This window comes from Euprymna scolopes, chromosome 23 (assembly GCF_053919585.1).
Source record: "Euprymna scolopes isolate OS-2025 chromosome 23, ASM5391958v1, whole genome shotgun sequence".
Taxonomy (NCBI): domain Eukaryota; kingdom Metazoa; phylum Mollusca; class Cephalopoda; order Sepiida; family Sepiolidae; genus Euprymna; species Euprymna scolopes.
In genome coordinates this window covers 44,001,457-44,016,622 of record NC_136504.1, presented here as the reverse complement: position 1 = coordinate 44,016,622, position 15,166 = coordinate 44,001,457, and the positions used below count along the sequence as shown (strand labels likewise).

Genomic DNA, 15,166 nt, shown 5'->3' with positions numbered 1-15,166 from the left:
TTTTTCCAGCGGCCTTGCCAACAGATTTGATGTACGTTGGCCATTTCAGATCAGGAGTAACGGTCAAGCCCAGAAGCTTGTCAAAACTTGAGGCCTCCTGAAGAGGAGAGCCATTCATTTCAGTTGATGCCAGATGTGGATCAGAGTGTTGATGTAAAGAGAGAAGCTCGGTTTTAGATGCATTAAAAGTAACCAACCACTCCTTTCCCCATTGTACTACGTGCTCAAGATCAGAGGAGAGAGAATCAGAAAACTTAGTCGTTTACTGTCTTAAATGTGCTACCATAAATGGTAGTGTCATCAGCATAAATGTCTACAAATGATGTAAGGATGTGATTTGGAAGATCATTAATGTAGATCAGGAAAAGAGTTGCGCCCAGGATGTACCCCTGAGGGACTCCAGCATTAATACTGCGAGCTTCTGATTTCTGCCCATCAACTACTACTCTTATGAACCTATCAGAAAGAAATGATTCAATAATTAAGACATTTCCAGCTATACCATAGCTTGAGATCTTGTGAAGAAAACCTTTATGCCATACCTTATCAAAGGCCTTTGATATGTCAAGAGCAATTACCCTAGAAAGGTTGCCTCCGTCGAGAGATTTGCTAATCCTATGAGATATACCTGTAAGCACATCTGCTGTAGATCTAGCAGAACGGAAACCATATTGAGTGTCACTAAGGTTATTTTTGTTGAGATGGTTGATTACTTCTGTATTTAACACAGATTCCAGCAACTTACTCATGACGCACATGAGACTTATTGACATGTACTGAGAGGGGGATGAGCGATCAACTGAATTCTTAAATACAGGGCATACTGATGAGATTTTCCAGGGTGATGGGAAGCTATTCTCCTTAAGACAACGTTCAGTTTTGTAAGTATGGGCGCTAGTTCTGGTTGAAGTTTGAGTACTATAATTGGAATACCGTCAGGGCCGGTTGCTTTACTGGAATCAAGGTTTTTGATTAGTTTGGCAACATCATGTACAGATATATGTATATCATGTAGCGTGTTTTCTGATACAGGAGGGAATATTGGGGGTTGGTGGCCTTGGTCGCAAAGGGTAGAATTAGCTGAAAAGTTCTTGACAAAGAGAGTTTGGCTTTGTCTGATGCTGACGAGATTACCTCAGGTCCATTTATGATAGTTGGGATAGAGCACACGCTTCTGTTCAGGATTCTGTTTGCTATTTGCCAAAACTGGTGGGAACCAAGCCGCTGCTCAGCTACATTTGACTTGACAGACTGAGCATACAACTCTTGCGTTCTTTATTACTTTCTTACAATGGTTGCTGGCAGTCCTGAAAGCGGACTTAGTTTCCATACATCTATTACATTGGAAGCAGTGGAAAAAGTGATTTCTGTGCACAATGGCAGAAGCACATTCTGGAGAGAACCATTGCTGGCTGTTAGGTTTTGGCTGGAACTTTTTCGAGGCTATGAAACCGTCTATACCTACAATTAACCATTCGTCAGGTGGAACGCAGAGGTAGATCCGATATAAATGTACGGAAGCTATCCCAATCAGCCTTAGTGTATCAATATACTGTACGATGGCGAGGTACGTCTGGGGACTTATTACATTTCATTTTTATCTTAATTGATACAGTGTTCAGAAGATCCAAGAGGAGACAGAACAGAAACTGAACATAGTTCAGGACAAGTTGTGAGAAAAAGGTCTAGCAGACTCGCATACTGGCCGTCATTGTCTGGCACATGGGTGGGTTCGTGAACAATCTGAGCGAGGTCATAAGCAATGGAGAAATCATGACAGAACCTTCCCTCATCATCGGTCTTTGTTTGAGTGGCTCAACCATTCCATGTTGTGAACATTGAAGTCTCCACATACGTGAATGTTAGCTGAAGGATAAGCAGATAGAACTTGATCAATTTTCTCAGATATGCTTTTAAAGATAGTAACTCCGCTGTTGTGAGGGCGATAGAGAGTAAATATAAATGCAGTAGTGTGAGCTAATGCAACCCGGAAGCACATATAGGGTAAGTTAGGATCTTCCCTGGAGATGTCCCTACCACATGGAAAGCCATCTTTAATATAGGCACATATTCCATGCCCATGGCGATCTTGGGGGTCAGATTGATAAGTTAGAGTATCCTTTAATTGCGAACTCTTCTAGGGAAATAGCCTGTCCAATGCCAGTTTCACTTAAAAATAAAAGGTCTGATTTAGTCTCCTGTAATTGGGTTTCAACCTCTGGAAGGTTAGAACGTAGACCCCTGATGTTGGAGACATAGTAGTGGGGGTCTACGTTGGAAATTGGAAAACCGGGTTTAATCATGTATTTTTTCTTGAAACTGGTCATGATGGAATTTTGGAATTTGTGGACTAAGTCGTCAGATTTGCTTAGAGCAGGACAGAAAGAGGAAAAGAAACTAAGAATTTTTTTTGTAGAACATAAAGGTAAAGCCGTAACAATTACTAATATGGCACCAAGAGGCCCCACCAGAAGCTACTGCATGGTCCAGAATCCATTCACCAAATGGCAATACAGCAGCCCCAGTACTTTGTACCTGCTGATAAGACAGCCTCCTTAGTGGTTAATCCAAGGTTAGGGCCCCTGACTATCAGGCAGATAACGTCAGCCCAGATAAAACTTGGTAGATAAATAAACATTTATGGACGAGAAAAACGCTAGCATTTAATATAACAAATACATAAATACTGAAATAAAATGTAGTTATTAATATTTGAATCTAAAGATAAAAAGTAGGATTAATATAGAAGTCACTTATCTCAAAAAAAAAAACACTTCCGTCTCCAAAATGCAAACTGTAGGAAAGAATTTTAGTTTTAATAACAGCGTTCAAAAGATTTTTAATCAACCATTAAAAGAAAAGTGATCTTATTCTGAACTTTAGCTAGTTACGTTTTAAGAAACTTGCGATATAAAAAGAAAAGCGGTGGGGGCGAAAGTTAGCTGGTGACGTTATAAGTAATTGCGAGATAACATGAATGCAGGATTAAGGGATGGGAAACATTTATGGATGGAGTTCGTTTAGGAAACTTGTCTTTACTAACCAACAGGGTGTTATCACTTACGGAGAATTTATCAGATTGCGACGATAGACTCTTCCCGTTGTTTAGTGTTTACACCCTGTTAGTTCTTATGTATACAGATTATCAAGTATTTATTCATGGAGTTTTTTGTTTTAGAAATTTTTGTTTTTACTTTGCAGAATATAGTTGAGTTTTGCAAATGTAAAAATTTTTTGGAGATGAGGATTGGTTATTTGGATTCATCAGACTACTATTCTTATAGAGTCATTTTCACAACGTTTGGATCAATGTAACCTTCAGGTGTATCTTGTCAAACTCAGGAATTTTGTTCATTTCGAAATTTCTTCAAAGTTCTGAGCTCGACAGAAAAAAAAAATAGAGTTCAACAACGTACACAGAGCTCGGTTACATCGCCCGAAACATTGTGAAAATGACACTCAAGAGAGTCTGAAGATACCAAATAATACAAATAAAGAAAACCTGTTTGGTATATTTTTTGGTCATTAAACCAGTATCTTTAGACTGGCTGATCTGGTAGCATCAGATGCCCTAACTCTGGCCTAAAATAGACTTGGGAGCAATGATAACTAAAGGGCAACTCAACATTAACAGGATCTCATCACTGGATGCCTAAGGTCATACCTAGGATTCAAATAACACGAAAACCAAGAAATACAGTCGAACTCCGGGATATGGCATTAAAAATTAGTAACAAAATACAGTACAGTATATAACACGTATATAATACAAATAACACAGTAAAGTGGTGCAAATATCGTAACCACGGGTCCAGAAAAAGGGTATCCTAGGGCCAGCATATCCAGAGTGGTTACTGTACTTGGAACATTAACATAGTGACATATGGAGAAAAAGTCGGTTTTATCAGATTAAAAATGAACCACTATGGAACAAAACATTTCATTAACTAAATCTGGGAGTGGCAATAAGTCAATCTGGACTTATGGTTAGTGGTGGAGTTAGAGAATACATTTTTACGATTTGTACTCCATTTTTAAAATCACTAAATACAGTTTATGAATTGTATTTCTTTAAAACTCAAAAGTAGATCGTGCGGACGTCCTTGCTTGAATATATAAGATGCCTGCACGGTTTTACGGAAAGAATCAGATTCAATCAGACAACTAGGGCTATGACACGAGAATATTCTTTTTTGACACTCGATTATATATCAGTTAATATACTATGTTTCTCGATGAGTGATATGGTTCTCGAGTAACTGTGCCGGATATATACTTGAGAGTCAAAACAAACTTGTCACAGCCCTAGTTATAATTAATACATAAGTTAGTAAATACAATACTTATCTGATAGCTAAGCGTTTCGATTCTAGTTGATAGCACCCAAGTTATATTTCTTTAAAACATGAAGTCACTATACTGCTAACAATATAATAGAAAATTAGCTTTAAAATACGAAATCGGCATAAATTAAAATATATTTAAGCGTATTTTATGGCCAGGCAAGGCGTGCTAGTACAATATAAAATCGCGTACATTTTTTTTTTAGTGTTAAGCTTATTACATCGAGTTCGTCTTTTCTGGAGTGATTTAAAAAAAAAAAAAAAAAAAATGACAATCGTTTGATGGGTAAATTCAGTTAGAAACTTACCATGGAAGTTGATAACTAAAGGGACAAAATAAGGAAAGCAAGAATTGAATATCTTACTGAGGTAAGACAGGTACTATGGATGCATCTTCATTCTACTTACCAGCAGCACTTCGATGGAGTCTTGCAGCTCTATCCACAGAATGTGGGTCAGGACTGTAATAGACAGGGTTAACTGCCCATCTACGGTCAGTGAGGAGGTCAACAGCAGTGGATTGGGGCTGAAATGTTGCAGCGGCGGCAGCAGCTGCAGCAGCGGCGGCCGCAGCAGCAGCGTTGTTGTAAGCATTGGCACGTGGAAGCTGGCTGGGATGGGTAAAAGACGATATGGCCTGACTTGTGTCCAATTGGCTGGAGAGAGAGGTCTGGCCGAGACTCAGAGAATTCTACAATTAAGATGCACAGAAACGTATACAATTAAACATTTGTTTAGAATTTTTTTTAAGTAGCGTCTTCATATCATTTTTTTTTTTTTTTTGCAGAGTAGTCGAAAAGCGAAATTGATTACAACAACCAGAAGTGAAAAGTTGAGAAATTGACGTAAATATGGCTTCGTAAAAAAATAAAGTTGGAAAACATTGCAAAAATTATTTGGTGCTTGTGTAAATTAGTGATCTTTTAGACCAGGGTTGTGCCACATTTTCTAAGGTTGAGCCACATTTGAACGTTGTAGCAACAATCAAGGCCAGTTACAGGAATAAAATGAACTTTTAGACTTATGAAAACTAGTCAGTAATATTGTGTATACCTTTAGAAATTTAAAGAAAAAAAAACCCTGATATTTTATGTGGTCAATTCAAGAATAAAGTGCATAATTATAAAATCAAAGAAATAAATACTAAGGGCCACATTAACTGATCTGGAAAGTCGGGTTGTGGCCCGCAGGTCGCCTGTTGCAGACAAACATCAGGCGAAATCATGTTTGCGTCATGTAATCGGCATAGATTACAAAAATTAAGATTTGCTAGATGTATTGGAAAAAAAAAAAAATCACCTATAATTATGCTGTTTAAAGATGGCAGACGCTTAACTTTAGTCCATTTAAGTCAGGAGAGAAATTAGTTTGTCATACTGAATGTCGCAAAACACTTCCACATTAAAAACAATAAAACTTGATAATTCAATAAATTCTATTTAAACTTGTAATTGTTCCGCTGGGTAATTTTCCTAATTAATAATTTCAACATGACATCTCAGTACCTTATGTGTTCACCTAAAATGCGTTGGTTTAAAAGATCAATTTACGTGGTGCCTTCAATAAGTTCCCAGACTTGTACAGACATTTAAAATTTTCATAGATTCTTAAAAAGAGTTAAGTATTCCTATACATACTATTAAATGACTGACCAATTTATGATTTCCAGTTTAAATGAACAGCTACAGGAGGAATTGGAATATACCCTACTAAAGCCAGATTGTCACAGCTGATGAATTTAAAGGAAATCTGGACACGAGGATACTTCAGGAGGACGATATGCAAATAATTGCTTTAAACTTGGAAAAATGCCAAACGTATGGAATGCTTCAGACTGCTTTTGAACCATCTTTGAATCGAGCATCAGTTTTTGAGTAGCATAAGAGATTCAAATAAGGAAGGGAGTATGGGATGAGAGTGTAGGAGTAAGTGTTAAAAAAAAAAAAAAAAAAAAAAAAAAAAAAAAAAATTGGTTGGCTAAATAAAGAATTTTCATAAGGACCATCGTGTCTGTAGAGATAAGTGCAGTTTGATGTCTGTAGGAACTACACTGATGCCCTGAAGATGCAGAAGATTTGCAAAGTTTGTCTGAAAGAGTGCTCAGAGAAGATCAGAAAGACATTGTCATGACAGCAAGGAGATTATTAATACATATCCCGCAGTTCTTGATGCTCTGGTGACCTGCAAAGAAAGCTAGATCGACTGCTATGACTCAGAGATCAAGAGTTTTCAGTGGAAGCATGCTCTCCCAGACCCAAGACCAGACAGGAATTCAACCCAGAAATTTATCTCTTTTAATAGCATGGACATAATCTACATGCACTGGTTTCCATTGGGTAGACAGTCAACAAGGAATACCATGTTGAGTAGTTAAAGGAATTTAGGAAGAGATTGTCAGAAGAGGCCAGCACTGTTCAAATCAGGTCAGTGGTATTACCACCAGGACAATGCACCAGTCCATAACTCGGTCAAAGTCTGTGATAAGGACAAAGATGGCATCAAGACAGTGCCTCATCCTCTGTAGACCAAATCTTGCTCCCTGTGACTTTTGGTTATTCCCTAAGCTCAAGGAAAACCTTAGAACCAGTTGTGAGACAATAGAGATAAAGACTGACAAGGATCATTGACACAAGAACTCCCAGAAGTTGCTGGAATGGTACAAGTGCATTGCAGCCAGAGAGGATTACTTCAAAGGGGGCCCAGAGTTTTATGCATGTACTATCAGAGTGCCTATGTGAAAGTATGAAAATTTATTGAAGGCACCTCAGACAAGCATTAACGTTTTATATCAAAGTCAAATCATGATTAATCTGACTAATGAATGTTTAAACTTTGAAAAACCAAGTTATTGGACATAAAGTACACATTTGACTTCCAATAAGTTTATTAAATTAAGACCAAGAGCTACTCATAAAAAATGGGTTGATGAGATTCTTAGTTAAATTATAAGAATTTGAAAAATGAATGGCATGAACACAAGCTAATTATGAGGGAGGTTCATAACAAGTATTTGAAGATGACCATGTTGCAGTCTATAGGGAAGTAGTTCCATGATAGTTTCAGACAGGAGTTCTTTAAAAATAAACATGAAAATTTTGTCTTAGTTATACACACACGAAAGGACAGTTTTTTCATTGTAGGTGAAGAGTTCTTACTGTGAATGTTTTAAAAAGAAACCCCAAGATTGAGGCTCAATTGAGCACATTTCATTGAAATTTACATCCATATAATTGTAAATTGACCGCCTCAGATTAATTTGATTGCGACGAAATATGCATCGGTGAGAACAAGATCCACTTTCACCATCAGGCAAATAATGACACCTGATCATAAGTATTCAAAGGTTTTATCTACACTAGTGCCCTTTACAGATGAAGAGTCGTCTTTTACACCATAGCTGGAAAGGAGATGCATTTTTTTTCTTACATTTACACGGAATAAGACCTTGCATACTCTAACTTTTTTTGTTGGATGAAGGGTGGACGAGCCGACAGCAAGGTGTTGGTTAACATTACTAAAATTTCTACAAGTTTATATGGTCAGAGAAACGGAGCAGGGATGGGAATTCCAAAAAGCAAGTGGTCCAAGGAAGACAGTTTTTAGAATAGAAAATCAACATTTAGGGACCGACGATGAACGCTGGATTTGTGCTAGTCAGGAGTATGTTACGAAGTATACAAGTGCAATAAATTCAGTGCACATTATGTGGAAATGTTTGTAGAACAGATGCAACTGCACTGGTAGATCTATTAAAAATTTTGGCACAGACAGGAAACCAATCCGTTAGGTTGGTGCAAAAAATTTTTTATTTTAAGTCGAACGTCAACAAAGCAAAATTTTAGCACCAACCTAATATGTGGCAACAATAAACTATATAAAGGCGAATTATGGGCAGACAAGTTTCTTATCCTTTGCAGACTTGGCAACTTTTTTTTTTTTTTTTTTTTTTTTAACTAGAAGGCAGTGTCCGGATAGCACTCAGAACCTGATGCATCTGTTGAATATCAAGAGAATGGATAACCCTCTGTAAAAGGTAGCTGCATATGTAATTGTGAGGCAAGGGTTACGCAATCTCCAACTCTCCTGAATCGACACTGCTCGAATCTAGTAGAAAAGAGAATTGCTAAACGACTGGAAACAATGCTGAAATAAGCAAAGTTTACATACAGCATCTGGTCTTCCCAAATGGTCACCCATTTCAGTACTAACCAGGCTCAATGCTGCTTAACTTCGGTGATCTAACAGGAACCAGTGTGGCAACATTAATTATGTCGTCTGAGCCCACGACGGTATTATATGTGCATGATATCTATATAGATCACACACCCACATAACTGCCAAGTATCGACTTTCAAATCCGACTCAAAATTTGACTTACAAAACAACGATTTAACATTGAATGATCAAAACGACCCAAACAAGATTTTAGATTTTATTACAATAAAATAACTATTTTAATAAAATAATGGTCTTTAAGAAAAATCATCCACAAAGACGTTTAGAGGTAATCTGATGATCATTCACGGCATGAAATAAATAGTCCAAACCGATTAAAGAAACAATTGAACAGGAAAATACTGTTAGATTCAATCTAACATATCGCTATTTCATGCTGTGGAGAAATTCTTTTACGGAATTTGATCTTTGAAGAAAATAAAAATCAATAACGTTTTATTTGATCTTCAATATAACAGATTCAGATATATACGAAATTAAAGTTGCCAACATTGGATTCTTAGAGAACAAGAAATTGAAGTGCAGCATCTGAAGATCAGATACATTTTGATCTTGATCCAAGCAACAACAAATGTTTATTACACACACACGAATGTGTAAATGAGAATTCGTTTTCCATTCATCACTTAGCAAAGCCCCTCCCCCGACAATTGCTGCGGGCCTGTCAGACTAAGTGGTAAAAATTTCAGACAAATATTTTTATTATAAAAGTTCAAATAAAGACTATTTAAAAATTCGTTCTACAAAAGTGTGTGTGTGTGTGTGTGTGTGTGTGTGTGTCCGAACGTATTTAAAAATAGTAATATAGAGAGATATAGCAATATCTCTGAAATTTATACGGCGTAATCTTGTTGACACATCGGTACGTCCAAGGATGGAGTACCGTTGCCACATCTGTGCAGGAGCTGTTAGAAAGGACTTTTCCTGCCTTGATAGAGTTCAAAATAGACTTCACAGCATCGTATGAGATGTCCTTTTCTCTTCCCTGCAACCTCTATCTCACAGAAGAGATGTTGCGAGTTTGCTTTATCGTTATTTTCATGGCAAGTGCTCAACTGAGCTTCAATTTATGCCCCCCCCTTCGCCAAACTTTCTTAGTTGAAAATACTAAGAATAATCCCCCCCACTCTTTATCTGTGCCTAAACCTAAACAGATTCCATGAACAAAGCTTTCTTAGAACTGCACGCCTGTAGAACTGTCTTCCTGCTGACTACAATATGGTTGTCTTCAAGTCCAATGTAAACAAGTTCTTGAGCTGTTCCACTTAAGTTGACAAATTTAACTAATTTCCATTACTAACGATTACTATTGTCCAATTGACTACTGTACACCCTTAACCTCGAGTGATCTCTAGGCCTTGATAAAATTTGTAGGATTTCAGTCAATCCCAAAAAATTTGGGTATCCCTTCTAGTAATAAATACAAGGGTTTAATGTAAGAGAAACCATTAGATGTAAAGCTGAAAGAAAGTTTTAATTTTTTTTTTTTTTTTTTTTTTTTTAACAAGTCGTGCTTATTAAGGCCGCAAAACCACTCTAGGATACTGGTCAAAGAGCATCAGGAGAAATAAACCTTAGAATTAATTTTTAAAAAAAATTCATACCATCAAATCGGCGAGGGCACTACTCTCCGCGGCATCTTCATGATAAAAGCACGATTCATACTCAGAGGGGGTCTGAGAACGTGACTTTGGACTTTGGTTGTAGAGAAGTCGCTCCACTGGGGACAAGCATTCCGAAAAAGGACTGAGTGGAGACAGGGAACCATAATCACTGAAAGAAAAATCAAGTTTTTCAAATGCCTAGCAAAGTTTTAGCAATCATTTCTTAGGGAGATATTGAGTAAATCTACAATAATTAATTTTAAAGCAGTGCAAGATTCATAACAATTAGGGAGTGGTCAAGTAGTTAACGATGACTGAAAATAAGAAGGCTAAGTTCGAACCAGTTCCACTTTTAAGTCCATAAAAAGTAATACATGAATATGACAAAAAGGTTTTGTTTGGCCGACCACATACGGAAGGGAAAGGGAAGCCATTTACCGTTCTGGGATGAAATAAATTTCAGTCTAAGAACGGTGGAGACTAAGAGGACTTAAAGTAGCAGTACATATGCTAGGCGACAATCAGCAGACCTAGTATAGAATTTAATACAACGTGGAAAACAATTTTAATAACGTCACCAGAAATGTGCGTGTAGACAATCAGAAAAATTTGTGCATACTTTCCGATGCAAAAAGCGATTCCTTCAATAATCTTTTATTTGATTTTGTTGGAAGTAATAAAATATTAATTTTAAACTAATAATGCTAAAATCTACAGATCAGCTTACCCCCCACACACACACACACACGTTTGTTTATAGGTTTGAGAAAAATGTATATTTAACGTATTTTACAGTAATAGAAGACAAGGAGTGGGAAACTTTATAGTTAAATATTGAGATTCATAAAGAATTGGAATCTAATTGTATCAGAATCATGAAAATATTGAAATCGTACCATCACAGAGTATTATCCTCATCTAGTTTCTCCCAACTATTTCTCTGGCTTCAAAAAGGTGGTAAACCGCAACAGGATAGGAAAGTCCTAACTGTATCCTCATTAGTTAACGACTTCCACGTTTTTGGCTAACTAAGCCCCTGGTTGACTTTGGGTAGGATTGAAACCACCACCCCCAAAGAGTAGCAACAATGGATTTTGATTAGTAAAAAAAAAAAAAAAAAAAAAATTGTTTTCTGTTCCACTTTTTAGGAGCTTAAAATATGTAAATTTAATATTCTTACCTTGAAGAACTGGGTGAAGTTTCCCCACGAATCGGTCGTATTTGGCTTCTCTCGGGTGTGTAATCTGTTAGACAATTTAAATTAGAAATAAATGTCAAACACCAAAAATGAATTTTACCAATGCATACGCCTTTCAGACGAAAATTTTAATTGAAGTTTATACAAGACTAATAGAGAACCCATTTAAAATAAGTAGTCTATTTTTATTTACATAACTATGTACCAGCAAAGGAAAAGACAAACAGGTCAGGAAAATTCTGGTTTCAAGATCCGACATGAGTTTTTATTTTACGAGTCACTTATCAAGACCCAAAGGTAACTCAAAGACAAAGTTTCTTGTCAGGTGGATGGTGAGAAATACCTTGAGAATTACAGACCATGGTTGGATCCGAGCTGAATTTGAGACTATAAAAATTTGGGAACATAGGTCTTTAAAACAACCATGCTGTAGTTAGATGAGAAGGAGACCCATATGAACTTTTGTTCTCATTCAGAGTGCCCCCCACCCCCGTACTTTGGGAACGGTAAATTTTTCCAACATTAAAATATAGGCATTAGAGTGGTGGATCAACCAAACACAAGAAAAAACACTAATTACACGATCACATTTATACAGAAACTAGACTTTGATACTAATTTACATGAATTCAAAATGAATAGGTTGGGTGTGTTGCTACATAAGGAACATAATTATAGTTTCATGAATTTTAAGTAAAAATTCATTTTTATTGAGGATATGAAAAATTTAGTTTATCAAAATATGCAAAGTCAAACAATGAGGACTAATCTTTTGAAGTTACAATATCAGTCCATTTGTATACAAGATATTGATGTGTAACACTAGCCAAATTTATCTGCGATTTTTCAGCTGAATTAGGACGAATCCGATACAGAATCCAAAAAAAAATCACATTAGTTTCGCTCAATCAGGTAAAACTTCAGCTATGGCCATGTTTTGTTTTTGTATTTTAAGGTTGGTGGGGTAAAATGCCATATTTTTATCGGAAAATATTTTTAATGAAAAGTATTCAGGTTCGATAGTTCTAGGTGACGTTGAAAAAGGGCTAGTTCGAAATCAGAAAACCTTGAATTCTTCCAAAAATTCGTGTGCAGCATACATGAAGGACTGATCTCCACAGGAGAGAATTGGTGCCTTGTAAAGAAAGGAACGTCATTAACGATCATCTGGTCGACAGAATACTCCTTCCACCACTACACATCAAGCTCGGCTTAAGCAGTTCACCAAGGCCTTGGACAAGGATGAAAACTGCTTCAGTTGTATCAAGCTTTTCCAGAATTAACTATGGAGAAATTGAAAGCTGGCATCTTTGACGGTCCTCATATCCAGCAGCTCAGATACAGAGTTTGAAACCTCAATGAGCGAAATTGAATTGGAAGCATGGAAAGCATTTTTTTCTCGTAGTGAAGAACTTGGCAACACTAAAGTCTTAAACTACTCAGAACTATGCTCACTGCTTTCAGAAGCCTAGGCTGCAGCATGAGCATCAGTACGCACTACCAGCTTTCATTTATGGACTGGTTTTCTGAGAGACCGAGTTCAATGAGGAACGAGCAGGGGGGGGGAGATTCCATAAGACCCTGAAAGAGATGGAGACCATGTATCAGGGTCACTGGAATGCAGTCATGATAGTTGACTGTTGGAATCTGAAGAGACCTCCTTGCCGCTGAATACTTCAGGAGTTCGAAGAAACCAACTTCAAGCCTTGAAATTTGAACAATGGCGGAGCAATATGCAATTTACGTGTACTTATGTTTATTAATGCCCACCATTAAGTTTAATGTCAAATGTTTCTATCACGTCGTCAAATGTTGGCCAGACATTTAATATTTAGGAGGATATCAGCCGATTATTGTCAGCACAATTCCACAATTCATTTTGTCACAGGATCCGAATTTTTTTTTCTTCAAATCAACTTGGCACAAAAATCCGACCTGGAGAGGAACGGATGCCATTTTTCAATTCAATAGTGCAAAAATCCCCTAATCAGTTGTAGAAATCTAAATATTCAAAGTGTAAAAAAAAAAAAAAAATTATCCAGTATAATAGTAATATTACTACAAAAATTATTCAGATTTTTAAACTGCTCCAGAGAAGCATCCATTTTTAATATCAGGATCCTGATGGCAAGAGTCAGGAAAAATACATTAAAGGATCTATTAATCCTCTAAAAATAATTTCAGGCATTTTGAGATCTTTGTCGAGGATTAGCACCAACCACTGTGACGTCAGCAGAAAACCGAGACTCGATGGAAAGGGTCCGTCTATGAAGGCCACGACAACACCTGATTAAGACGAATGCGCATTTAAGTTGTTACACTGACAGTAATCACTGCACAGAGAGCATATTTGAATTCTGATATTTCAGCTGATAAAAAGAAATCCGAATATTCATTTTTGTCTGGTTGATGGATAGAAATTTTGGCATCCTGTATTCGATACGTTATTACCATGTTTAATTTGTTAGACTACAAAAATTTAAGTTTTTAAAGAAAAAATTTTATTTATAAATAATTCAATTACAGAAAATGGATTTTATTTGTTAAAAAAAAAAAAAAAAAAAAAAAAAGTTGAAAAATTTCTGTTAATCAGACAAAACAGACTTTAAAGATAAAAAGAAATGACAGACTTACAAGAGATGCTGCTATCCGACTGTGAAATGTTGAAAGGATAATTGTAGGCGCTTGGACTTGAAGCAAAAGGATCCCGCGTGAATGAGTACTGACTTACAGCATCTTGAAAGATTTTGAAATGAAAATTTTCAATGTATTTTATAAATCAGATGTGTGTATATATATATATATATATATATATATATAAGTACATAAAGAACGGAACCCAAACATTGTATTCGTGCAGTTTAAAAAGATTCATTAAAAATAGGATAAATTTTACTGTGTTTGGTAAAGGTTAAATTCCTACCGACCTGTTTAGTGCGAACGTCTTGAAATTAATCCTGTATTTCAAAATTTGCTTAGTTATACTTTCACTTAGCCAAACAAGTCGAAAATGACGATCAGTTTTTTTTTTGGGGGGGGGGGGGATCTTTAAGCTTAGGATTTTTTAGCAATTCACAATCTGAACTTACTGGTCTAAGGGAGGTAAATATTTTACTAAGGATTAGAAAATGGATAAATTTTTACGACGTGCCCCAGCGTATTGAACACCCCAAACTCCCCCATGTTAAGAACGGCTTAAGAAAAGCAGTTCTTAACATGGGAGGTTGGGGTGTTTATACTACGCTGGGGCACGTAAAAAATGCAGAAAAATGCTTTAACTTCATAATGTTAATAAAATGCGACGATAGAATAATTAAAATTTTTTAACTACTTTCCCAAAATAGATTTACCTCCCTTAGACGAATTATGAAAGATTCAGAATTACCGATTTTTAAAAATTATAACGTGTACCGTTAATCCAAAGTCCGGGAACTTGGCGGGTGGGTCAAGTTATTGTAACCTCCTTTCATTTTAATCTTGAAATTGGCAGTCACAAAATATCGAATTTCATTTTCGATTGACAAGTGTTCGGCTAAGTGAAAGTAACAAAAACAATTTGAAGTAAAAACAAATACAGAATTTCAAAATTATAGGTCAGAAAATTAAGTTTTACTGCGTTTGGTAAGCCATGCTGCTGTATTTTGTTTATTTTCAATTTCCCATCTATTAAGATGACTGTCAAACATTTTACAGTTTTTGCGTATCGTTGCAATAGAAGATAACAGTACTAAGATATAAACTTTAAAATATAAAGAGTTAAATTCACAAAGCAAGTGATTTAATGA

At 36.3% G+C, this 15,166-nt stretch overlaps 1 protein-coding gene across 2 annotated transcripts in view; it reads right to left on the bottom strand.

The window, feature by feature from the left end:
- Positions 1-15,166, bottom strand: part of LOC145245856 (cytoplasmic polyadenylation element-binding protein 1-like) — an 80,476-nt gene that overhangs the window by 33,130 nt on the left and 32,180 nt on the right. For both annotated transcript variants that reach the window (XM_080107563.1, XM_080107564.1), the window contains exons 3-6: positions 14,016-14,117; positions 11,364-11,427; positions 10,184-10,352; positions 4,752-5,034 (exon numbers count right to left, since the gene is read on the bottom strand). In XM_080107563.1, coding sequence (XP_079963689.1) covers positions 4,752-5,034; positions 10,184-10,352; positions 11,364-11,427; positions 14,016-14,117 — 618 coding nt within the window. The remainder of the gene's footprint in view (positions 1-4,751; positions 5,035-10,183; positions 10,353-11,363; positions 11,428-14,015; positions 14,118-15,166) is intronic.